Here is a 27,285-nt window from a genome sequence, read left to right on the forward strand (position 1 = left end):
TCAAAGCAAGCCTTAAGGACCTGAGGCGAATGATTCGCTTCTCATTGGCTGGAAAAGTTAGAGCCGCTCGCCCGATTGGCTGCGGCGCTGTAAGAGGGAGTTGTGGGCTCCAATTATAAAAGGGACTTCGCTCAGGCGGCCAGGAGATTAGCGCTCCGGATCAGAAAGTGGAATTCGTGGTACTTGCTGAATCCGAATTCCGCCTGACACCCCGCAACAGACAAGTCGCTTGTTAATCGCTGAAGCGAAGCGCTTTTGCTGGTGGCGGTCCGATTCAGCTGGAGGAACACGGAGGGAAGCAAGCAAGTGGGACCATGGATCTGAGTTCAGGGATTCAAAAAGTAGGTACTTTGCCCCGTTTCTTCTCCAGGGAGCCTTGGTTTCTCTTTCGTTCTCCCTCAAAGTTTTTAAAGCGGGACAGCTGCTTTTTTTCATATTTGCGAACCTGTTCATTTGCAGGAAAACCTCATTGCGCTCAATGGGCATTCTTTTTGAACCAGCCTCTGTAAAACGGCGCAGCTGGACCTTCCTTGAGGAGCTGCCGTTGTTATCTGAGAAGCGAGGTGCCCAAAGTGTCCTTTTTAGTAGCTAGCTTATAATGCACTGCCTTAGACTTTATCCGGGAGAGTCAACATAGGTAACCGCAGCAGCTTGTACGTACGCTGCCAGTCTTTTCTACGTGTTAAGTCTTTGAAGCAACTACCTGAGTTTGCTTATGTTATAAAACAGTAACCCATGAATAGATGGAAGCTGCTGGTCGTCTGTTTAGTTCTAGACTTTTGACCTGGTTCCTGGACTCCCGGAGTGCTTGTAGAATGTAGCCAAGGTTACAAAATGTATCATGCAAATTAGGCTTATTAAAACATCTTAGTCTGTTTTCCTTTAGAAATATGGGGAATAGAAAGCCATGAATTAAACATATGGCATTATAATATGCACCCATATATTCACTTTACTTTTCCCCTTTATGCAATAATCCTCGGTAAAGAAATTCTGCGGGAATGGGCTGCAATCCTGTACACCTTTTTAAATCTCAAACTTTTGGTCTTGCTATGTTTGTTAGGGCTTCATTTCCAGGAAATGTGAACAGAGGGTTTAAGTTTTACACAGGATTGTTTTGAAATTAATATATGAAAGGATCTACAGCTGTGTTGCTCTGCTTCCTACTTCCTTTTCCTGAGAAACTGTTCATTTAACACAACTGATATGAAGAGTGAAGGACATTGACCCCACTGTTCACTTTTTGTAACCACGCCCAAATGAAGCTGTATAAGAGGGATAGAAAAAAGTGTGGGAATGGGGGAAAGTGAAGGGATGGGTGATGAAATAAAATTTAGGTAGAATTGGAATTAGTGGTGTGACAGGTGTGAGGTCAGATCCAGTAGTTGAATCAAGTATGTGATGAGAGAAATATCAACTGGTGGTGAGAGATGTTATGTAATGATCAAACAATGGGAGTTTTACCCAACAACCCAAGCCAGTTCCCAAAGTAGACAATAGGCTAAGGTGTTTGAGCATACAGAAGTTGGCACTAAATAAACCAAAATCAGAATGAACTGTAATTTGATTTTCTCAAGCAGATTGTAAAAGCCAATTCAGCTAAACACTTTTCTCCTAGGAGTTAAAAAGTAACTGCAAAAAAGGAATTTACTTCCAAGTAAGTCTGCTTTCTAAAAACTTATTCCCAAAGCAGAGAGACTGGGGAGAAGCCTCCTAACTTTTACCATGGCTCCAATATAAAAAATAAAAATATAATTTAAGTAGAGTGAATTTAGTACTCAAAGGAGCTCCAACTTTGAAAGCCATTGCAAATAATTGTGCCGGGATCTCAGTCCAAAAATCTAGGGCTTGTACTCAAAGGGTAATAATGGAAATCCAAGGATGCAAAATTGTAAAGTTAAAGAAAAATGTAGTTAGGTTTAGGATTATAGTGATAGATGTGAATAAAGATAGAACTAGACAACAGAAACAAGTTTCCTTGCTAAACCCAAGACTCCTTTTTATATATTAAAACACTTTGCAGTGGAGCAAAATGCAATAAAATCTCTGTGATGTGTGCCAACTTGAGTTCTTACAAATAGTGTTAGTATTAGGCATAGGAATGTGCATGAAAAAAGCTGTTTCCCAGAGAAGTAGCATTTCCTTACTTTAGTTGAAAAAAATACAGAATAAAGATACCTAAAATAGTGAAATATAAGATGTCTAGACATTATTTACAATATTCTTATTGAAGAGTATCATTACAATAAAAACTAATACAAACTGAAAAATGAGAAAAAGGAGGAATAAAAGGTGGACAAAAGAGGAAAATGGAGAAATAGGAAAAATGTAATCTTCATACTCTTTATACAAATATAAACAATAAATTTTAGTAATTTATCACCTTTTAAAAAAATGTCTTCTTCCCATTTCTCTTATGTATAAACAATTCCATAAAGCATCATTTCAACAGCAGAGGTGTCAGCAAAAGTTCTTGTAAGAGTTACAAGAAATAACAGACATATTTTAACCTTGATCAAATAAACCAATGTTATATTCCTCCCTTTAACTGTTAATCTTAATTTTTACTCACTTCAAATAATGTTGTATAACTTGAGCTCTTTCCATTATTTCTTTGACTTAACATAATTCTTTAAAACTTTAACAAGCTGCATTTGTAAATACAATATGGGAAATTTACCCAGGCCACTCTTATGGTTCGTTATTTAAATTATCCCTTTTAATTGTTAAAACATCAGCCCATTTTCTTTTTTATGTCCAATATAACACCATTTTCCTTACTGTTCATGAGGCAAACCACTTGGTCCCAGTCTTGTGAGAAAGAATTTGTTTCTCTTCCATAATATCTTATAGACACAGGGTATCTATAATTGAAGGTATTTCTAAAATTAATTTCAGGATCCATTGATCAAAAATATCCTTTAATATGTCTAATATTCAAATACTTTACTTCATTCTGTAATTGTAAGTTGAATGCAATTGTTCTTTTTAATTGTAATCTTTCTAGTGATCTTATTCTAGTGATCTAATTGTTAAAATCTTATGGGTTTTTTTGTAAAAAAACATTTTCCCATAGGAATGATTCTTTGTAAGTAATTTCAAAATCTTATTTCAAATTTATTTGGACTCATAGTCAATTTGTAACTTTCTAAAATCAAGTGTTTTAATCACCATTTTATAAGTTCTAAGATACCCCATTAAAGACCACTGTTTTGCAGTTTCCTCACAAGCAGCTTTATGGAGCATTTATGGGCAATCTCAAGTTCTCTCCTTGTCCTGAGAAGGGTTATCAGAGAGCCAGTTTACTCTTTATTCTGCAATCATTGGCTCTTCTCTTCACAGAACTATGTTCATTCTGCTATTTTTTCCCAGAGGTCTGCAAGCTTAGATGCATTATTTATGATAATCAAAAGGATGGTTTCATCTTTTAACTGGATAAAATATACATGCATGGCCAGGGTAAGTCCCTGTTTGATCACCAGAAGGATGAAACTATGCATTAGTCTTTTTGCATTTGTTATCCATAGTTGTAAGGCAATGTGTGCCAAACACACATTGAAGGTTGCATCGTGGTTGTGGTTGACATCGGAAAGGGTGGGGAGTATGGCCAGAGTGTCAGTGACCAGCTCAACATCACTCATGTTGGGGGCACTTGTGGAGCCCTGAGCTCTTGGCCCTCCCAAGCACCATTTTCACTGGCAGAGGCACTGTGGGCTGGTCCTTTGCTATTTCCAGGGCAGCCCTGCAGGCTGGATGCGGCCCTTGGGCCTTGAGTTTGACACGCGTCTTGTAAGGGGTGAAGAAAATGAAACGCTACCATTATGAAAGAATAAAATATTAAATCCACAGCCATTGTATTTACAACTCTCGGGACCTAAGGAAAAAGTGGCTGAAGCCAGGTTAAGGCACTCAGAGAAGGTTGTAGAAGAACAGTTTATGCAAATATTGCCAGGTCCAATACATTTTTGTATGCATTAACATCACCCCAAAATGTCTACCAAAAATAGTTTCCAGTACAGTAGCTGAGAATTATATGAACAGAGCTATCCAAACACCCCAGGGATTTACTATAGTAATAAATACTGACTTCATAGCCTGCTGGAAGTTGCTAAGTGGAAAGAAACTCCTGTAATAAAATTAACTGAAATAATGACCAGAATAGCTGAAAAGAGGCAGGAAAAAGAAACAATAAGAGATGAGATACCCCCTCTATATTAAAAGGAATAAACTAATGAAGTGATTTCAGACAAGAATAGAATAACAGAGTTGGAAGAGACTTTGGAGGTCTTCTAGTCTAACCCCCTGCTTAGGCAGGAAACCCTACACCACTTCAGACAAATGGTTATCCAACATCTTCTTAAAAACTTCCAGTGTTGGGGCATTCACAACTTCTGGAGGCAAGCTGTTCCACTGATTATTCTCACAGTCAGGAAATTTCTCCTTAGTTCTAGGTTGCTTTTCTCCTTGATTAGTTTCCACCCATTGCTTCTTGTCCTGTTTTCAGATCCTTTGGAGAATAGCTTGACTCCTTCTTTTTCTGGCAACCCTTGAGATATTGGAACACTTTATTTTTAACTAGTAGTTTACAATTTTGAGCAAAAAACTTAGCACGAAATTTTTCATCATCAACATTTGCGAAGCCATGTATTAAAAACTTAAAATAGCTGGTTTGGTTTAAGGTTTTTCATATAAACATGATTAATGCATAAGCTAGAGAAAAGGAAAGATAGGGTCATTATCCTGATCTACTTTTAAATGTCTCGAAAAACATTTTAATTTCATTTTAAAAACAGCTTTGTTGTTTGAATTAATTTTTCTGTTTTCTCAGTGTGGTTTCATATTTGTTGCATCTTTTATTTATTTTACAAGCCTTATATGCCACTCCCATTGAAATTAACACAATGTTTTACATACAAATGTCTAAAAAGGATTAAACAATGAAAGAAAAAGAAAATTAAAAAAAACAATATAATCCTCTTGAACCAGGATATTATCAAATCATAAACTTTATAGCTATGTACATATTTTCTTAAGGCTTGTTGTTGAAAGCAAAAATGAACCATTTGGACTGTTATCCCTACAAAATCTGATCACTTTTCCTCCCATAGAAAGTTGGTAGGAAATTTATTTATAAAACAAAAGGAGAAAAAAATGGCTATTTAATATATACATGGGTATTTACCAAAATTTTTTAAAGGTTCATACATTGTATTTTCCTTAGTGTAATAATTGCTGATAATTTACTGAACTGTCTGTTGCAAGGTATGCAAATCCTTTGGTGACCAAAGGACCCTTTTTTATTTTTGGTACAACTGTCTAAGCATAATTATGTCCATTGCATAATTCTGGCCAAGTATTTTAATGATTTCCCCAAATGATCATCCTTAGTCAAACTAGGTTTACTCATGCTAGTTCCTCCTGTTCCCACCTCGTTCTTTTCTTCTCCTTTGGAGGAAACCAAACAAATGTTACCATGGCTTCATTTTTTATTACATAAAACATTTGATTAAAGCAATGACTTCATCTTTCCATCCAGATAGTAATTTATTTTTGGAATTAAAGATCTAATAATGTTTCCGGCTCCCCATCCATCCCTTTCCCCTTAGTCTTAATGAATAAACTTTGTTGTTTCAGTACATTTATCAACCAGCCAATGAAAGGTGAAATAGGGATGTGGGAGTTTCAACCTCCATGTCAGACACCATGTGAAAAAGATTTTCTTTATTAAATTTACATGCTACCCATTTCACCGATAAAATAGCTCTAGACAGCAGATATGGTAAATGTGTTCCTCATCTGGAACTTAGCATGACCCTGCCACCGGCTCAAAGGGTTAAAAGAAGCCTAAGGACCTGAGGGAATGATTTGCTTGTCATTGGCTGAAAAAGTTAGACCCACTCATCTGATTGGCTGTGGAGTTGTGAGATGGAGTTCTGGCCTCGAATTAAATGGGGTTATTTCAGACAGTGAAAAGGTCATTGGTCTGTATAAGAAAGGATTACATTGTAATACTTTCCCCCAGCACTCACAAGAAAGAAGCCGCTTCACATATTGGAAGTGACTGAACAAGAAAGGGAAACAGAAACATGGATCTAAGTTCAGGGATTCCAAATGTAGGTACCCTGTTCCATTTCTTCTTCTCCTCCCTTCCCAAGTTTCTCTTTCATTCTCCCTCAAAGCCTTCAAAACTAGTTTTCTCCTTGAAACCTGCCCTTTTATGCAGGAACACCGCTAATTATGATCACAACAGAACTTGGAATTTTGGTCATAAGTCCTTGTGGTTGTCACCAAATCACCATATGCCTGGACTCTATTCTACAGCCATTGTTAAAATGGTTTTTAAGTGAATCAGATAGTCGTCAATCTAAATCCAGTTCATCCAATGGGTATTTTTGCCAGCAAACAGCAAAATAGTCATAAAACATGGTCACATGATCTTCAGACACTGGATATTGTCATAAATGTAATCAGTTGTCAAGTATTCAAAAAGCAGTCACATGATCTTGAGAGTGATGATGTAACTTTCGAGGATAGGCTGTAACTTTTTTTTCAGTCATAACTTCAAATAATCATTATGCAACTGCTTTTGAGTCAGCATTGATGTTTGAACATTATATAACTTGGATAGCAAATTTACACAAAGATTATAAAAAGTGTTGATATTTGGAGATATGTAACTTAGAATGCATATTTATATAAAGACTATACAGGAAGAGTTTAAGTCCTTGGTTTTAACAATATAATTTCATTTTTCTTCCATTAATAGAGCTTTTTACATTTGTCTAGTACTGTTTTGGAAAGTGGGCATCTTACAGATCTGATATTTAGAGGGGGACAATACAAGGTCATCCGTGTGGAAAATTGAACTAATGTAACCAAAGTGGAAGCTAAGTTGGAATTTTGCTTCCAAAGAGAAGATGATGATGCCGTAAAATACTGTCTAGAATGTAAATGTAATAGGAGTGTGCAACCTTCTTTATCCAAATAAAATGAGAGGCATCCTAAACATCAAATGACTAGGTAAACAGTAATGGGAGTACTATTAGTGTTGGGTTAAAATAACCTGGACGCCACCATAATGGAATGAAGAGCAGGGTGAGAGTTGGCTTGAGAAACTTGTCATAGGGAGTTCTTAAAGCCTGTACTCTAATAGTCAGACTTGAAATGATTATGCCGTAAAATCAGCTCCACAGCTGGCTTTGTGTTGCATCTTGGCTTCATAAATTCAGGCTGTAGCTGGGTTTGTATAACACAGTAGGCTAAAGCAGCCAGTTTGTGACTCAGTGTGTTCTACAGATCCCTGCAATTTGAGTAATTCAGTGAACCAGGAATAGGTAACCCTGATTAGCCTGTTGTGCAAAGAGAATTTTGAACTCTGTTTATGAGCTTTAACTTGCAAACTGTAATACTTTCAAGGATAATGTGATGTGGTCTCTATGCAGCTAGCTTTTGGGATAGGCTAATTATGTGGCTGTTCTTCAAGTCAGCATAATTTCATGGGTACATTCAGTGCAAAAAAGGTTGGCCTACTCCAGCACAGGAGCATTAATATGTATGTCCTAGAGAAGAGAAATTTGATGCTCATCTTACCTCCCGATCCTTCCATTTTTATACTAATGCCAATTATTACACCACTATCAATTTGCCTCCCTGGGAATATTAAATAGCTTGCATCTTTAAATGGACCTCCAAGGTGCCTTCCAACTCTTATTCTGCTGTTCTGTTGTTCAGTAACGAGATTGGGGCTTCTTAAATTGTTACTGCAGGAATAGCCACAGAGGAATGCTATCAATGGCATCTTCCAGTGATATAGTCTGTTAAAGAAGGTACAGAAAGACATGCCAAATTTAATTTTCTGTATGAATCAAATGTAATAAAAGTTGGCTTTGCTGCAAAGGCCATGGAATAAAGTTCTATGGAGTGGTTAGTCTAATTGTCAAAATTGGGTTTTCATCTCATAATATGTATGTGATTATTAGCTGAGGAAATTCCAACCCTTTCCAGTGTTGGCTACACTGGAAAGTCAAATACACATTCTGGATGAAAACAGTGCAAACCACTTCATTAATACTTCTAAGAATATTGCATGATTTTTTTACTCCTCATTTGAAGGAGTCAAGCTTAACTTGAGAGTGTGTTTATCTTTTTTTAGAGATCTGAAGAACATTAAGCACTATAAGTAAGTTTTATATGAAAGGATAGAGTGAAATAATATAGACTTCAGCACAGTGAATGAGACACATAGATAGCACATAAAGTTGTTATGGGGTGTTCCATAGTCAATATGACATCTGTCATTTTAGTAGAGAAGGTTAAGAGAAATATATCTAAGAGCTGGATTATGAGAAGGAAGAAAAATAACAGATCTCTTCAGCCTTCAAGAGAGTTTTAACTTCTATCTGCTTCCTCCACTTCCATCAATACCATCCTATTTCTAGTCTTAGAACTTTTTTTGTTTTTGCTTACTATTCTTGGGAGGGAAGGTTCTTAAATTGAGGAAGGTGATATTCCTTTCAGGTAAATGTTCATCAAATATAATAGTTCTTGCATAGGTATACTGAGTACTGGAAGTTACAATGTTTCCCAGGGGTAGGTTGGGGATTCTGTTCCAACCGGTATGGTTGGAACGGGCTTGCCGGCATCCACATGGACGTGCATATGCATCTTGGCGTTTCTGTGAGCCTCCATGATACTCCAGCTGCTCAGTGGAGTGTCGCACAGTCCCTGTATGTGCTGTGCGCGTGCACAGAGGTGCTGAAGGTGTAAAAGGATAGTAAGCGAGGGCGGGCGGGTGGGCGGTATTTGGTGCTCCGGCCTGGCTCTGATACACCCGTCCTGGGGCGTACCGCCTGCAACCCACCACTGATGTTTTCCCCAAAATAAGACCTGGTTTTATATTACTTTTTGCTCCAAAAGATGTATTAGGCCTTATTTTCCAGTTAGGTATTATTTTGGGGAAAATACGGTTCTAAATGCATCTGTCTGTCTGACGATCTTAACTGGGGCTTATTTTTGGGGTAGAGCTTATACAGTATTACGAGCATCCTGAAAAATCATGCTAGGGCTTATTTTCCGACTGGGTTTTAATCTTGGGGAAACGATGTCATAGTTACCTTCAGGAATAAAGTTGGGGTTAGGTGTCATTTGAATAAACATGATGCCCAATTCCAGATTTGTTGATAAAACTGTATTATTTCAAAGACATTTGGGATCTCCTTTGTCTCCATTAGGTACTCATTGCTTCCCCCTCGCCATGTGGGCTGTAAAACAAATAAGCACAGGAGTTAAACGGGATTAAAACAAATAATCACAATTTGAAATTCACGGTAATGGCCCCTTTATCAAGTTATGTAGCAATGTTTAAATGTAGCTAATCTGTCAAGAGAAGACTGAAATACAAATGGAGGCAAAATATTTCACCTTACGTGTCTTAAACCTAGAAGCAAGTGGAGTTTGAATAGATGTTAGAGATGTGCACAGACCAAGAAGATATGATTTATTTCAATGCTCGTATAGGCTGAGCAATTTCCAGGTTTAGTACATTTCTAAGGATTTTGGTTTTTTTAAGTTTGTAAAAATATTTCTTAGTTTAGGTGAAGTTTATTCTTGTGTAATGCCCAAGTCAGCTGTGCTAAATAACTCCAAGATATTTTGCTGCGTTTTGTACTCTTGTCCCTCAGTTTTTAGAAGGCTTGAAGTGCTCTTATAGGAACCATTTATCACTTTGATTTCCTTAGTGCTTATGAGATTGCTGCCTGGCTACTTGAAAAACACCCACCTCCCTGAGAAAATTTTAAATTATCTGGTATATCTAATTTGAGCATTCAGTGAAAGTGAACAATTTCCAACCTTTGTATTACATTTGGAGAAGGGAAAATCCCCTTACTGGTTAACTTTGTTTAGTTTTAATTATGAAAATCCAATCCCTGATAAAAATCTGAGTGATTCTTTCAGTGCCTGCTATTAAAAAGAAGTCAGCTTTGAATTTTGACACCACTTCTCTTCTCCAAAAGAACAAGATCAAACAAGATCATAAACACACAATTCCCTTATGCTGCCAACTTCCCTGCTTGTTCATCTAGGAGTTGTCTGCTGCCACTAAAATGTATACAAGATAGAATCGTGTGCATTTATGCATATTTTGTTATAGACAAATTTACAGAGTAGAGGCCATATTAAAAAAAAAAACCACAGGACCAAAGAAATAAGGAACTCTACATCTGTTTCTCCCATAGAAATGCATCTATATATATATATCTATATATATATATCTATATATATATATATCTATATATATATATCTATATCTATATCTATCTATCTATCTATCTATCTATCTATCTATCTATCTATATACATATATACACACACACACACACACACACACACACACACACACACACACACACACACACACACACATATATATATATATATATATATATATATATATATATATATATATATATATATATATATATTATAATCTGCAGACTCTAGGCACATCTGGCCCATTTTTCAAGTCAATGTAACTCTCCTGTAATAAATGTTGTTCTCTTCAGTTTTCAAAGAGTTACATCCAGCCTAATGGACAAAGTGTACATTATTTCTTTCCAACATTCTGTTGGCTTGGAAGGAATAAAATAATTAATAGTTGTAACCACTGATTAAAATAAACTGCCTTGAAATTAAGACATTCTATTATAAAAGCATTTGATCTCTCCATATGGGTATATAAATACAACTGTTCTGTTTTACATAAGAGTACTGTCATACATAGGCAAAAATATGTGTATACCTAGAGGTTGTAAGAATCTGTATTCAGCAAGTGTGCACTTATATATACTTACTAGCTGATAACCTGGTATTGTCAGGGTATTTGTAGAGGGAAAATATCTGGACCAGAGGTGGCTTTCTGGCAGCATTACTGCTGGTTCGGTGAGTGTGAAATTTGCTCCATGCGCATGGACAGTTGCTTGTAAATACGTCTGTGCATGTGCAGAACATTAAAAATGTCCCAAAAAACCCATGCCGCAGCGACCGGTGAATCGGTTCAGGGGCGTGGCGAGCCCGCCGTCCCTACCAGTTTGGCAACCCAGTCACAATTTTCAAACCAGTGTGAACCCGTAGCAAGCCATCTCTGGGCCAGACTAAACATAATTTCTAATGTTGGATTTTCCCCCTTACCAGAGGGAGCCCCCTTGTAGAGTACTGTGAAGCCATTACCATGGCAACTCCATTGCACTGTACAATAGAATCCATTTTATGGCAGTACAGTAGAATCCATTTTAAGGCACAACAGGCTGTATCTTAACAAAAGACACACAAGTTTGGTTGAAATTGCTCGAGGTGTTCCAGAGTTGGAGGGGGGGAGAGAGAGAGAGAGAGATTTATATATCATTATTTGCAATTCCTGCCTGTTTGCTTCCTTTTAACTCCATCTTCCTATTAATCTAGTCTCAACAAATGAAAGACAACCTACTCCTTGTTCAATTTTGCAGGTAATAATTTTGGGGAAAAACGTAATCATCCTTCCTATTTAAAGTCAAAGATTATGTAGAGAATATACAGGACAATTTGCCGATCATCCTCTTCTCACATTGGTTTGTTTTGAAACCAAAGTTTGGGGGAAGGGAAGAATAGTGATGTGTGAAGCAAAGAGGGAGATAGTGGTATGATAATGTAATATTCCTATCTATTATTTCTGGCCAAAAATAAAGGTGTTTATGTGCGTGCATATGCATTCCAGAATAATAGATATAATCTGGTTTTTTTTTCTCTAACTATATTATGAAAGAAAATATCATTGAGACACAAGATCTGGTGCAAAATTCGGAAGTGGTTAGAAGAAATTACTAAGCGAAAAATAGAACTCAAACCAGAAGTATTCTTATTAGGACTACTGGATCAAAAAATGGACAAACAATCTCAATACATAATCATACACATAATCACTGCAGCCAGGATTGCCTTTGCACAAAACTGGAAAAAAATCAATACACCCTCAGATGAAACTACAATCAGGAAAATACTCGAATGCGCAGAAATGGATAAAATGACAATAGAACTAAAAGAAAGAGAAGAATCGGACTTCTATAAAGTATGAAATAAAAGGTACAAGTGCCTAGAAAACAGAAGCCAAGACAGAAAATAGAGAATACAAATATATGGAGATATAAATAATGAATACTATTATAAATGTTAATGCTATGTTTGTTACATTATAGAACAAGGTTATAGTGAGAGGAAGGCAATGCAGAAGGGAGAATTATAAAAGCTAAGATGGAAAGCTGATATAGAAAGCTGTAAAATTAGTGTATGTTGGTATGTATGTTCTGTGTTTTGTTTTGTCTTATTGTGTTTTTTTTAATTTGCTGTGTTTTTCCTATTGTTTTTAAAGATCAAAACATTTAATAAAAATTTTTTATTAAAAAGAAGTTTTTTGCACTCTGCAAACCTCCCCAAAATGACTTGCTTTTGAAAAAAATGGGCCTATTCCCCCCCCCCAAAAAAAGCATGAATAGCCTTTAGGGTGCTTGCAGATTGCTCCTCGGCGGTGAGGAGCCAAAAACGAGCAAAATGGCCCATTTTTCATAGAAATGGGCCCGTTTTTTCATAAAAAAGGGGCATGGATAGCCTTTACAAAGCTTATAGAGTGCTCCTGGGGGCTGGGGGTGGTGGTAAAATTGAGCAAAAAACTGGCTATTTTTGTTAAGGTGTGGGGTTTCAGGAGGCAAAAAAATGCTGTATTCAGTGTATAAGACGCACCCAGATTTTCAGCTTCTTTTTTGAGGGAAAAAGGTGTGTCTTATACTCATACTTATATGGTAAGTGGAAAAATTGGTATTTGTTACAGCAAATGTTGCTGAAAAACACAGAGCTTTTCTTTCTGCCTTTTAAAAAAAATGGGTTGGGCTAAGTTTTTAACCCTAAAAACTATCTATTAAGTGTTTGGACTTGTTTATCGCTTGAGATGATACCCTGTTTTCCCAAAAATAAGACCTCTCTGAATAATAACTTGTACTAAAATAAGCCCTCCCCGAAAATATGCCCTCCCTGAAAATATTGCAACACAGCAGCAGCCATGAGGTGACGACACTTACTGCCTCCTGCATCTCAAAAATAACACCTCCTGAAAATAAAGCCAAGTGCTTATTTTGGGGGTCAAAAGAAAATAAGATCCTATCTTATTTTCGGGGAAACACAGTAATACTTGTTATGTTTTTATTGAGGGATGGGTAATCACTCCAAATACTAGTTTCTGTGGAATAGAAAACTGAGGTTTCAGATAGGGTGTATAGGCTCCTTCATGGACCATTGTACTAAAATCGCCTGATGTTTTCCAGCTGTTCCGAAGATCAACTCTTAGAATTCCCAAGCATCATGCTCACTTGAAGTTCTGGAAGTTACAGATCTAATACATCTGGAAGCCATGTTGGTGAATGCTATATTGAACTTAATAGTTAAGAGTACAGCAAAACTTCTTCTTAAAAGATGTATTCAATAGCTAATTTTTTCATTATATGCTGGTGAGTTATTCAAAATTCAAGGAAAAGCAATTTGTTGAAGACTGAAGTGCAAATAATAATAATATCCTTCTCCAAACGTCTGGTATATATGTTGAACTTGTGAGAAAAAGCCTTCACAGTCAGTCTTTTACAATCATTTTATGGCATTTATTAGTTATACATTAGTTAGACATTGTTAAATAATCATTAGAGACAGAACTTGGTCCAATATGCATTCAAAGGAGAAAAAGTCAGAGATAAAATAATCTTGAGAAGGTAAAAGAGGTGTTGTGAGAAATCTGACTCTTTTACTATCTTATATCACAAGCCAGAACATACCTTCAAATTCCAAATGTGTCCCCTGGCCTGAAATATTACATACAGCAACAAAAGAAGTTATTAGTGTAGAATTTCCTAATACTAACTAATGCAATTACAGCTATCAACCAAGAAAAAGAAAGAATTAATTATGTCCAATTAGAATTCCTAAAAGTAACAATGCCCGCATCCCTGAAGTGTATTAAAAAAGCAAAAATGGAATGCAGCATGCATAGAAGTGTTCACAGAAAAACTGGAGAGTTTTTTTTTAAAAAAAAACATAAAACTTGAGAAATGAATCGCTACCAGCAAGTTGAAACATATCCTGCATTAACTTTCTCTTATCTGTTTAGTGCCTGGGATCCTTTTCCAAAATATCCATTTAAATCCAGTTACTGGAAAATTCTTCCAGCTCTATTTTTAAAAGCTGCTTTTCTCCCTTATCGTGAATTCACACATTGTAGTTGGAAAGGGCATCATGCCAAGTATTTGCACTTAGAAGAGTACAGACTCTTGCGTTGTTATGACTTTGTCACACAGGAGGACATTTGGCAGCTATCTGAGCTTTGGTTTTCTTGTGGTAGCAATGGCCAGAATTACTGGGGTGACCAAATTATAATTTGTTTTGCTTGTTAACCAATCAAATGCTCCTAAACAATATTTATGGCAGTACAGGTAGCCCTCGACTTACAGCAATTCATTTAGTGACGGTTCAGGGTTACAACAGCACTGAAAAAAGGTTATTTATGGCCATTTTTCACACTTGTGACCATTGCAGCAGCCCCATGGTCACGTGATTTACATTCAAATACTTGATGAGTGGTTCACATTTATGACGGTTGCAGTGTCCCGGAGTTATGTGATCCCCTTTTGCGCCCTTCTGACAAGCAAATCATTAGGGAAGCCAGGTTCACTTAACCGTGTTACAAATTTAAAAACTGCAGTGATTTGCTTAACAAATGTGGTGCAAAAAAATTGTAAAATGGGGCAAAATTCACTTAACAACATTTGGGCTCAATTGTCACAAGTTGAGGACTAACTGTAAACCGTATTTTGTATTTTTATCCACAATTGTTCCAGTTGGAGTGCCTGTTTTTGTATCCTGTAGCATTTGCTTGCAACATAGCTATCATATCAGAACATTACATTTATTCATCAGGAATAAATCAGTTATGAATTTAATTTACAGTTGTTCATGATGAGGAAGGTTAGTGCATAAACATTTATCTGGAAGATTAAAAATTAATCTGGACTAGAAGTGATTCTAAGCATTCATATATTCTCCACAAAATTATAGGAACTAATACTGAAAATTTACGATACTCATTTAAATGTTTAAGATTTACTGGAGTTTATCCATTATGCTCTCAGTTTTAAATACCTTTTGTGTGCAATGTGCAGTGTGCAGTTCTAAGAACAGCAAACATAGGCTGTGGAAGAAATTGCTATGATTTTGTACTTGTGCGGGTATTCACAGAGAAAAAGAAAGTGTTATATTTTAATTCTTGGGAATCAACTGCCTTATCAGCAATACATAAAAAATTATTGAGGATTGTACAGGGTAAATATTGCTATAACATACGAAACATAACATGCCAGAAGTTGGTTCATTTCACTTGTGTTGGCCTGTTTTACATCACATACTGTAGAGCCAAAATGTGATTTCATAAGTTTTGTCAAATTTTCTTTTAATATCCAGGGGTCAGAAGATTTGAATTTGCCTAAGTATATTTAACAGATCTCAATTTACCAATCTGTTCAATTTTGCAAGATATTTGATTAGTGCAGGTTGCAAGAATTTGACTATATTAAAAATAAAACATTTCTGGGGTCAAAATTAAAACATTTCTGGTAATGGGACTTTTAAGTATTATTAACAGAATGGAGAATATTAAAAAAAAATAGTTTAAAATAAGCACGGGTAATTCAATCAAATCACTTTTTTCCTTGGATAGGATTAGAAAAGATGGAGGGAAGTTTTACTGGCTTGAGATAATGAATGGTAGCTTTTCAAAGGACTGCAAAAAGAACTGTGATGAACCAAAATGTATTCAGCTGAGGCTCTAGGAATTAAATGTAATTTAATTTTTAAATGTTAATTAAGTTAATTTAATTTTAATTTAAAAATTGCTCACTCCCAGCATTGACAATACTTATGAAATACAGCTTATTGTGGACAAAAGAAGGTTCATTACTTTAAACGTTCTCTTAATTCTACCATGGAGTGATGAAAACCTAAAATATCATACCTGTAAACTTTATGCTGAGCAAACTAGGTATTTGATATTCAGAATAAGGCAACTACTTAATAAATATGTGCAGTTATTTTGTGAAATAACTTGGAAGAAGCGTCAGATAATTATTCAGCACAATGAGATTGATTTGTTATCTCATACACTGGAGAGGAAGTATCAACAATCAGTATCAATGGTGGGATTCAAAATTTTTTACTACCAGTTCTGTGGGTGTGGCTTTGTGGGTGTGGCATGGCTTGGTGGGTGTTGCGAGGAAGGATACAGTAAAATCTCTATTCCCTCCCCACTCTAGGGGAAGGTTACTGCAAAATCCCCATTTTCTCCCAATGAACAGGGACTCCGAAGGCAGAGAATAGATGGAGGTGGGGCCAGTCAGAGGTGGAATTTACCGGTTCTCTGAACTACTCAAAATTTCCACTACCAATTTTCCAGAACTGGTCAGAACCTGTTGAATACCACCTCTGATCAGTATGTCTATAAAATGCTACTTTTATAGATTACCAGCCCATTTTTACTATGCTGTCTTTTAGCATTTCTGTGGAGATTCTCAGTCATCCAGACCATGGTTGTCCCAAAGATGCTTTTTTCCAGAGGCAACTGGACTTTCTTGTTTTTCTTTGAAGGCGTTTCACTTCTCATCTAAGAGGCTTCTTCAGTTCTGACTGGATGGTAGCTCGAATCCTTCCATTCCCCACCATCCAGTCAGAGCTGAAGAAGCTTTTTGGATGAGAAGCAAAACATCTTGAAAGAAAAACAAGAAAGTCCAGTAGCCTCCTGAAAAAGCACCTTTGGGACTATCTTTTAGCATACGCTAATTCCAAACATTTGTCTGAGGATTGTCTTCCTCCCTTTCCCTCTGTCATCAGTACCATCTCCTGTGTATACCTATCAATGGGATGGGAAATTTTAGAATGGCATTTTAAAATTCTGTTTGCACATCTTTCTTCTGTGAAAACTCTACACATTTTTCTCCTGGGTTGAAAAAAGAGAGGAGGGTTAGACTAAGAGGGTTTATTTTTCCTCCAGTATTCCCACAACGTTTTACAGCCCTATTCACAATATTCTCTACAGTCTTCGCCAGAATGAAGCTCTAGGAGTGAATGAAATTATTGTATGTTGAAACTGTTTGTACCTCCAATATTTGCTCTGGTTTTGTCCCTCCCAGTGAGTGAAGCTTTGAGCAAGCTGTTAGCTTTTTATCCAGACTTGGTCTGCCATATTTTTCACCTTGGAATCAAAGTAAACTTTAGAACACTGTGCCCATGTGTATTCATTAATACAGGGAGAAGTTCAAGCAAGGATAGACACAAAGATCTCCTGTTAGTATAGGACAACAGATGTAGCTGTTTCGGGAATATCCTAACTTGCCATGGAGTCATTGAAAGTCTAGTAACTTTTCTTTTGCTTACGGGATTTGATTTTGTGAGCTTCCTAATCTTGCCAGCTCATCACTGATATTTTTTATGGTATAACTGAACTACTGAAATAGGCTGGATAGCACAGTTTAGTCTATAAAAAAGCCAACTGTAATCTATTGAAGCTTTGTTAATCAAGAAGCCTCTTTATTGACACGTAGCAAGTTGCTATAAAGAGCCCAACATTTGTTTTTATTTAATTGTATTTATTTACTAGTCCCCCCCCGCCTTTATTGCTTTATAAGTAACTCAAGGTGGTGAACATACCTCAGGCTTCCTCATTTTCCCCACAACAATCCTGTGAGGTGAGTTAGGCCAAAAGTCACTCAGCCAACTTTCAGGCCTAAGGCAGGAGTAGAATTCACAGTCCCCTGGTTTCTAGGATAGCACCTTCACCACTTCACCAAACTATGTTTTAATCCTTGCATTAACACCAAAATGTCAATAGATGCAGCATGAGCAGAAGCATTTCTGCTGCGGTTTATGTTGGATGGAAGATCCGCCTTTAAATGTAGTGTCTGTGGAGATTCTCAGTCATCTAGGTCATGGTTGTCCCAAAGGTGCTTTTTGAAAAGGCAATTGGACTTTGTTTTTCCTTGAAGATGCTTTGCTTCTCATCTGAGAAGCTTCTTCAGTTCTGACCAAATGGTGGAAGATGGAAGAATGGACACAAAATGTCTTCAAGGAAAAACAAGTCTAGTTGTCTTTTGAAAAAAGTACCTTTAAAGGTAAAGGATTCCCTGTCCAGTTGTGTCGCACTCTAGGGCATGGTGCTCCGTTTCTTGCCTGAGGGAGCCACATTGTCTGAAGACAGTTCCATGGTGATGTGGACAGCATAGGTATACACAAAATGCTACTGCCTTCCCACTGAAGTGGTATCTATTAATCTACTTTTATTTGCATGCTTTCGAACTGCTATCTGGGCAGAAGCTGGGACAAGGAACAGGAGTTCACCCTGTTGAACCTGGGCTATCAAGCTTTAACTGCTGACCTCCCCCAATCTTTAATTTATCTTTCTTTAATTTAATCCATTTAAGGTTCAGTAGAGAGCACCCAAAATGTGGAAGGTTGGGCATTGCTTCTATTATTACTTTTGGCATAGCTAGAGAAAGAGACTTTAAGTATATTCAAGTTTCAAATAGTGCTACACATAAAAATAAAATGGATTTTTTTTTTTAGTATTCTCTTGAAACAAATGTCCATGGTTCAATTGCCAAAGTGGGGGGGAGGACATGTTTCCAAGGCTTTCCTTGTGCTATGAAAAGCTACAGCAAGCAACCTTGTATGAATGATTGCCCTTTCCTTTTATTGCCCTTGTATTTTATGCCTGAGTTGCCTTAGTCTTTCAGCAGGATTTTGATGGACTTGCTCTGCGTAATGGTGAACATTGGAACAAATTCATCTGCCTGAGATACGTGCCTTGGGAATCCTTTCAGTCGAGAGGATTAGCGATTGAATATGGCAAGCCATTCATCAAAAGAAACTCACGACTGGATTTAGAGATTTTAGAAAATCATGATTACAATAACAACACTTTCTGAATCTGTTTCACATCAGTTGCTTCATGTTAGGAATAGTGTATTTTATTTATTCATTCAAACTATCACAAGGTTGGAGTAACTTTGTCTGTGGGGGGTCTTTGTTGGTTTCTGCTAATGTGTTCAGCAGTTGGGAGATGATAGAGTTCAGACCTCTCTGAAACTCTTTGAAAAACCTGGGGAAAAACCCCTTTTTTTCTGTAAAATCCTCTACTGTTACATTGCTTTTGACATTATGAGTCCAATTTGTTATGGTAACAATTAAGTTAAGGAATGGAAGTCCTAGCAGCTGCATGTCAATTTAGCAGCACAAACCAACATATTTGTTCATAGTCTGGAATCAAAATACTTACAAAAAACACACACACAAACACACAAGAAATTTGATTTTATTCTTTCTAAGATTGTTTTGAAAGCAATATTTAAATCAGCTTTTCCTCTCTTCTCTTGAATTTTTTTTAATTTGCAAATGAACTATTTAAATTGACTCGTGCAGTCTTATCTGTCTAATGTTATCCAGATATATTGAAAGGACTGTTCCAAGAATTCCTGGCCAGAATGGCATAAAATTCTGGGAGTTGCAGTCCTCAAACAATTCTAAAGTATATTGAGGATGTTTCTTCTATATTGCCAATCTGATGTACAATTAAATAAATTAAAAATAAGAAACAACTGCCAGTGGCCAATGAGATACATTTACAATGACCCTTGTTCATAAGTACTACATGAGGGCAATAGTTGTTTCTTGCTTGTGTTCCATCCCAGAAATATACAGCCATCTTGGCTAATAGCCACTGATAGCCTCATCCTTCATTAATTTCCCTCCTCCAGGACTTTGTCTGGTACATTTTTAAAAGCCAGCCAAGTTGGAACCACTAACAACACATTCCACATGTGTTGTGCGAAAATGCATTCCCTTTTTGTTCTGATTCTCCCACCATTCCGTTTCATTTGGGTGACTCTGGGTTCAAATATAATGAAGAAGGATTTTTTTTCCCTTTTCCATTTGGTTTGCATCATGCCTAGTTTGACATTTTTATAATGTCTTACTCATCTTCTTGTTCCCAACCAAAATCTTTTTTTTTTGTATTTATGAACTACAGATAAATGAACACTCCTGTTAAAAGCATTTTGTCTGGGTGCTGATTGCACTTTTAAGTTCTAGACAGATTAGAAAGCCAGCAAAACTGGTATGATTAGAAGCAACAGCGGCTGAAATTAGTAACTATTTGCTAAGGGGAAGCTGTATTATAGCAATACAGCCTACTACACTGGTGGTCTCTCTACACCAATGGTGTACTGGCAAATGTTTAATAATAGTTTATCAACATACCGCCAAAACCAAACCCCATATTGCAGTGCCTCCACATCTCACTATCACTGCTGACTCCATTATTCCCACCATGCTGTGCAGCTAGTATGATTAGCTGAACAACTGATTGGCATCCCAACAATGTGGCTCAGTTTTGCTCTAAAAAAAAAACCAGTGAAATTCCGGAAAATTTAACAGTTGACTCTTATGAGCCCGTACCAGCCATCTCTGCCACACCAATATCCCTCTAGCTAAGTATTGTCATTGATTTCACCTCTAGGGGTTCAAATTCCAACTGAGGTTCTTAACCTATATCTGAACGTCCATGTTTCATGTTCTATGCATACCACTGATGTGTACCACTAAGCTATGGCTGGTTCTGTTAAGTTCTAGAATGTGAACATTCAACATAGTCTGTAGTTTTAGCTAGGGTTGGCTTATATTTGTGCATCTGGTCACTACTATGTCAGAAATAGCACATGAAATATTGATTTGTAAAATAAGGAAAATACATGTTTCAATCTATTTGTCTTCCTCTCATCCTCCAGATATCTAAATTTATCTAAGAGATTATACGTTCCTGCAGGATTTTTCATTTTTAGTTTGTGTGTAAAACTGAACTTGATATTTCATTCAGTTAGACTTCAATGAATACTTTTACATTGGCAGAACTGGCAAAACTCAGGATAAGAATCTCCATTTCTTCTTTATTTGTCTTCTGAATTGTGTTTTCCCTGGGTCAAATTTATCTTTTCAGTTACTCCCTCATTTCCTTAAAGTTTGCCAACAACAATTATGAGACTTCAGAACACAATTTAGAGATCTGTATTTCTGCACAGCAGGTTTTTATAAAACACTCTAAATGTAGACAAGGCCTTGTTTGCAAAGAGAATATTTGGCAGATAGCATTGACAGCAGGGGTGGGTTTTAAATCCAGGTTTTGCTATCTTTGCCAACTCCTTAAACCATCCTCTATGCTGCATTTGGTGTGCAAGTATTCAATTAAAATAATATTTATCATCTGTGAAAAAACATTTTCTGAAATTCATATTCAAGATACTAAGCAAGAACATGTTTTGTCTATTATAGTGAGCCCTACCCTATGTCAAAAGAGATTTTGTTTTTGTTCAGTTGTCAAGACATGTTTGATTCTTCATGACCCCATGGACCACAGCTCCCCTGTCTTCCACTATGTCCCAGAACCTGCCCAAGCCCAAACCTACCGTGTTGATGACACTATTGAACCATTTCATCCATCCCCTTTTCCTTTTTCCTTCAATCTTTCCAAATATCAGGGTCTTTTAATAATGAGTCCTTGCTTCTCATTTGATGGCTAAAGTATTTGAGCTTCAGCTTCAATATCTCTCCTTCCAAAGATCAGTCAGGGTTGAGTTCCTTTAGGATTGACTAATTTGATCTCCTTTCAATCCAAGGGACTCTTAAGAGTCTTCTCCAAAACCACAATTCTAAAGCGTGAATTCTTTGCTGCTCAGTCTTCCTTATGGTCCAACTTTCACAGCTATATGTTACTACTGAGAAAATCATAGCTTTGACTATATAGACTTTTGTCAGCAGGGTGATGTCTCTTCTGTCAAAAGTTATAGCAAAGGAATATTTTTCTGAAAAGCAGTAGTGTCTACTTTACCTACATTGTACACATGTTACAGAAGGTCCATGTATATATCAGTAGAATGAACCATAATGAAGAATGAACCATATCCATAATCTGAAAGCAAAATAGGTTTGATCTTTAGTTTATCCAATCTTTATCAATTAGGTTACAAATGTTTAGGATTCTTCACTGTAAGCAGAAGAACATAGAATCATGAGGTTAGAAGGCACCTTAGAAGTCTTCTAGTCCAACTCCCTGTCCAGCCCAGGAATTCTCATCCTATGCCAGATAAATAGTTATCCTCACTTTGTGTGAAAACCTCCAATGATGGTGTACCCATGACTCCAAGAAGCTCCTCCACAATTTAATAAGCTCTCATGATCAGGAAATGTCTAGTTTAAAATAAGGAACAAGATGATTATTAGATTGACACTTATACTGAACTTTGTGTATATTAACATTCCTGTGGACTCTTCATTTTGGGAAATTAAAAACTAACGGAGCATTCAACTAAAGTTCATACAGTAATGAGAATTCCATTCAGTTCTGTTCTTCTGCTCAAATGTCATCAAAATATATATATAACTACCATCTCTGTATCCTTCCATTTAAGATTATTTCTTTTTAAGTTGGAAGATGGCAATTGCTTTGCCTATTCAGCATTTCACATCTGCTTCTGTTCCCCCATCTGTATCCATGATGCTTCTACCAAGATAGTTGAGTTGTTCTTCAGATTTTAAGGCCTGTCCTAATGTTAACAGAGTATTGTCTTGAATAATGCCAACTTGCATCTGCAAATAGATGGTTGCATTTGCTCTTTTTGTGCTTCATCAAAAGCACATAAAGAGTGTTATGCTCAACCACAATAGATGAACTAGGCTAACTGTGACTTATTTGACACACTGTTGTTAAATTAGCCTTGGCTTAGTTCTACACGCAAAATCATTTAGTTGTAAATCCTGGGCTGCATCTTCTGAGCACAACGTGAAAGGTCTGAAGAGAATGTGGTTATGGCAAGCAAACATTCTCCCTTGGGATTGTTGACATTGGTTGAGTCTCCACCACAGTGAGCTAGTATTACCCAAATGGGGGTTGAATATTTGGTGTGTGTGCTGACTGGTATGTATATTGGCAATCTGTACAGAAACATAAATGCATAATACTTATTTTGCTGGTTTTGTTTAAAAAAAACAGATACAACAAAAAATAAAGAAAGGAAGGAAATTAAAAAAAAACATCAAACTGGCACCTTTCTGGTTAGGATCTTGAACAAGCAGAGTTTCTTGCCAGATCTGAAGATCTGATCTTTAGATTTTTGGCCTCTACAAAAATTCCTTGGGCTAGGGAATAAGGTGATGACAAGGCTGATGATTATGGAATCATTCCATGCTATCCTTTTCTCTACAATGTTTCCTTTTGGTACAGCTTAACTTTTGGCTCTTCCAGTACATTTTTTCCCTTTCTTTGACTCCACTGTCACATTTAATCTGCAGAAAATGATCAAAGGCAAGAATACCTTCCAATTTAGAGACAATGGTCAAAACACTTGCTCCAAATAAACTCAAAGCAACCTCTGTTCTTCAACAAATTAAAATTAATTTCAACTCAAATTGCTTGTATAGGTTTCTTTATGGGACAAATCATCCATCATCCCATCAAGAAAAACCAGAACAATGTTATAAAACTAACTTTTGGGACATCTTAAACGATTGAGAATCAGGGTAGGGATGTGAACACTTGACATTTATCAAGTTTTTAACATTGCACTTGTTATATTGTGGATCTGTTAGGTGTGGTTTCCAAGGCTAGACACTGCTACTTTTATAACTCAAACTAATATAAATCATGGCATGGTTTTTGGATTTTCATTCATGTGCTTCAAACATTAAAAATGAAAACATTCCATAACCATTGATAGGACATTTAATATTTACGTTTGAGCTATCTGGTTTTTTCCAGATGCAATTTTATAAAATATATGGGATACTATATATTTTGCTATTTCCAGATACAACGAATGGGAATAATCAAGGGAGATTTAGATTTAGATTCTTGGATAGATCACTGAATTGCAAGAAATTCTGATCATTAGTTTAAAAAATAACAGCTACAGAACAATTGTTCCATTCAAATTACATTTCAGAAAAAGATATATATCTTTTTGGCATATACAAGAATAAAGATAGGGAGGGAACAGTGGTGGGTTCCAGGCGGAACAGTGTTTCGGTGGGCCCACCCGTGTTCCTTACCTCTTTTAGAGGGAAACAGGGCAATTGTGCATGCACGCACAGCACTTGCATGGCCTCACCAAGCAGCTGTGGTGGTGCATGGTGGTGGCATGTGCATGCATGTGCAGCACATGTGCCCGAGGTGGATGACCGGCCCCGTCACAGCGTACCAATTGCAACGGGATCCAGAGCCCACCACTGGGAGGGAATTCATTCAGATACTAGTACAACATCCCTTAGCCTGAACTTTTTTGAAAACCATTCCGTACTTGAACTATAAAAGTATAGGATGACTCATGCACCTGGAACTTGTTGATTTTGGATTTCAGGTACAAGGTGATATAAACCCAGCAACCCTAAAATATTCCTACTTTTTATTCAAAGCAACTATTTAGTTTTTCTACATTTTAATAAATCCTTCTGTGTGCTCAGTATGTATATGGCCCATTAGGAAATACATTTTCTTCCTGAAGAATTGGAAAGTTTCCTTGAACGAGCTTACTGAGTATCTTAGTAAATTACAGTGAAATTTCTATTTGGAAAGGGTGATGGAAATGATTAAGAGTAAACCTACATTAACTTGTCTCTCTTTAACTACAATTAATTTTTTTATGGATAAGCAGAGTATGCAAATCCACAACAATCTCCATTTCTAGCTAACAGTAAATGGAATTTTAAAATAAATCATGATCATGGTTCATGTTCACCAACGATGATATCCTCTTGGGTTCACACATTATGCTTAGGTATAGACATGCTATCCACCATGGTTAAGGAATCAAAAACTGCAAAGATAAAGTGGTGTTCAAGTTGACATTAAGCAGCCAAAGCAGCAAAATTTCACTGAAGCAGCAGGTTTCACTGAAGGAGAATATAGTATTTACAAGAGACTTGAATTCATCATTTACAGAGAATTTTGAAATAAGACGAAGGGGCGTGTATGGCCAAGTAGCAACAGTTTGTATACCTCTGATTAACTACGTTGAGTTAAACTTGCTCTTCTCTGAAACAGTTACAGCTGCTTTTTATCGTGTTTTTTAATATTGTGTATACTAGTAGTAATGTGTATCCATTAAGCCTAGTATAAGTGAATAAAAATAGATTTTAAAAAACTTTCTTCTCTTTAGGTCTCAATTACCCATCAACCATCAGGAAGAGGTGTGCCTTGTTTGAAATGCAGAGAAAAGTGTACTGGGTTTGAACCACATTCTTGGAGGTAAAAGTTTTACTATTCCTTTTGCTCTTATTTTCTGCTCAGATTTACTTTGTATTCAGGGCAATTGTAAAGAGCTATGGAGGCAGAGAAGTTAGAATGCAGCATTGCAGGCTAACTCTGCTCACTGCTAGAAGTTCGATTCTGACCGGCACAAGGTTGATTCAGCTTCCATCCATCTAAGGTCAGTAAAATGAGGATCCAGATTGTTGGGGGCAATATGCTGACTGTAAACCACTTAGAAAGGACTGTGAAGCGTTATATAAGTCTAAGTACTATTGCTAAATGAAGAAATATCAATTTGTCAGTCTAGTATGTTAAAAATCTTTTTCAACTAACACATTTTATTAAAAGGTTGTGCATCTGACACCATGTCTATAGTTAGATCATACATGCCCACATTCAAATCTAGTGGATTTCACTTCCATTAAGTCAAAACTAGAAAAATATACTGGATGCATACTAGCAATAAGTGCTTAGTGGAATCTCTAGCTTTTAAAAAATCTTATTAAAGATTAAAGTGTAGACAGTGTATGTTTAAACTTCCTTGTATAACTGGCAATAATCCACCATCTGTCTTTATTCTCAGTTGCTGAAACAGAATAAAAGCAGCCCCTATTCAAGATGCAAATTTGCCTTGAGATCTTTCATTTTCTCCGTTCAGATAATGGAAAGAAACTTATTAACTTTAATACACTGTAGACTAGACTGGAACTAGTATAGGGTTTTTTTATCCTTCAGAAAATTTGAACTCTAGATCAAGGTAGCAGGGCTGCAAAATTGCATTGTGCCCTTTGTCAATTTTCCAGATCAGTAGCATTATGCTGCTAATTTTTCATTCACTGCATTTGAATTGTTACGTTCTTTGTTAAAGGCCGGCTTATATACAGTAATTGTGTATCTCTGACTTCTGGCATTTCCAATAGTGGGTAGCAGCTCAGATAGTTCTGTCAAAGGATGCCAGGCTTTCAGCAATGATGTCATCTTTAAAAATGTCACATTCCCTGAAGCCTTCACTCCCACGGGAATAAGTTAGAAATATTCTATGGCTTGGTTGAATACAAATATTTGAACCTTTTGGTTATATTGATTCACTTACTTTATATGAATGCTGTTGGGCATGTTGGGATTTCAATCTGCTTTGGTTTCAGTGGAAAAACATTTTCAGAAGAGTAAGTCAAAATTCACATAAAGGTGCACCATTCCTACCTATATTTTAATCTTACACAATTGGCAATGGGATTTCTTCCACAATAATGATATCTTTGTAGCTTTCTCAACTGCTCGAATAATCCTTCCTCTGCATTTTATCGTCGTGATCTTTGTTAACGTACTGTTCTTGCTAAATGCCAGCTTCCTCCTACTTTCCATCTATTAACTGAGTCTTATGTTCTGACCACATATTTCTGCCTCAGACTAAAAAAAATGGAAGACTCTTCCCCCTCCCCATTAGGATACTTCCTCAAGATTTCTGGTAATGCTTGCCCCGAATTTCATGCCTCATTTTTAAGGCTTATCAGGTGTTTTTTTTAACTCTCTCTATATGTGAGTGGTGTGGTTATTCTTGTATTTCAGTTTCCAGGTATATTTCAAACATTTCAAAAAATGAATCTAGAGATCATTTGAAGAAAGAAGAAAGATTACAAAATTGATGTATTTTATCAAGATTAAAATAATGAATTGGTATTTCCATTGATTTTTTTTAAAAAAAATGGGGCTGGTTTTGGCTATTTGAAAAAAGGGGGGAAGCTCTTTAAACAGAAATGGAGATATAAATATTAAATATTAAAGGAAGGATTCAAATTGGGTGTGAATCTTTTTTTTTGGCAGTTTTTCTGTATTATGTAATTTTGTCACTTTTATCTGTCTAATGTAATCTTCAATAA

At 36.5% G+C, this 27,285-nt stretch overlaps 1 protein-coding gene across 1 annotated transcript in view; it reads left to right on the forward strand.

The window, feature by feature from the left end:
- Window positions 1–151: 151 nt before the first annotated feature.
- LMCD1 (LIM and cysteine rich domains 1) overlaps window positions 152–27,285 on the forward strand; it is a 64,657-nt gene continuing 37,523 nt past the window's right edge. The window contains exons 1-2 of the mRNA XM_014053765.2: window positions 152–341; window positions 25,314–25,402. Coding sequence (XP_013909240.2) covers window positions 315–341; window positions 25,314–25,402 — 116 coding nt within the window. The 5' untranslated portion in view covers window positions 152–314. The remainder of the gene's footprint in view (window positions 342–25,313; window positions 25,403–27,285) is intronic.

Source organism: Thamnophis sirtalis, unplaced genomic scaffold, assembly GCF_051295495.1.
Source record: "Thamnophis sirtalis isolate CommonGarterSnake01/CBP01778 unplaced genomic scaffold, rThaSir2_p1.2 scaffold_3, whole genome shotgun sequence".
In the NCBI taxonomy this organism is placed as follows: domain Eukaryota; kingdom Metazoa; phylum Chordata; class Lepidosauria; order Squamata; family Natricidae; genus Thamnophis; species Thamnophis sirtalis.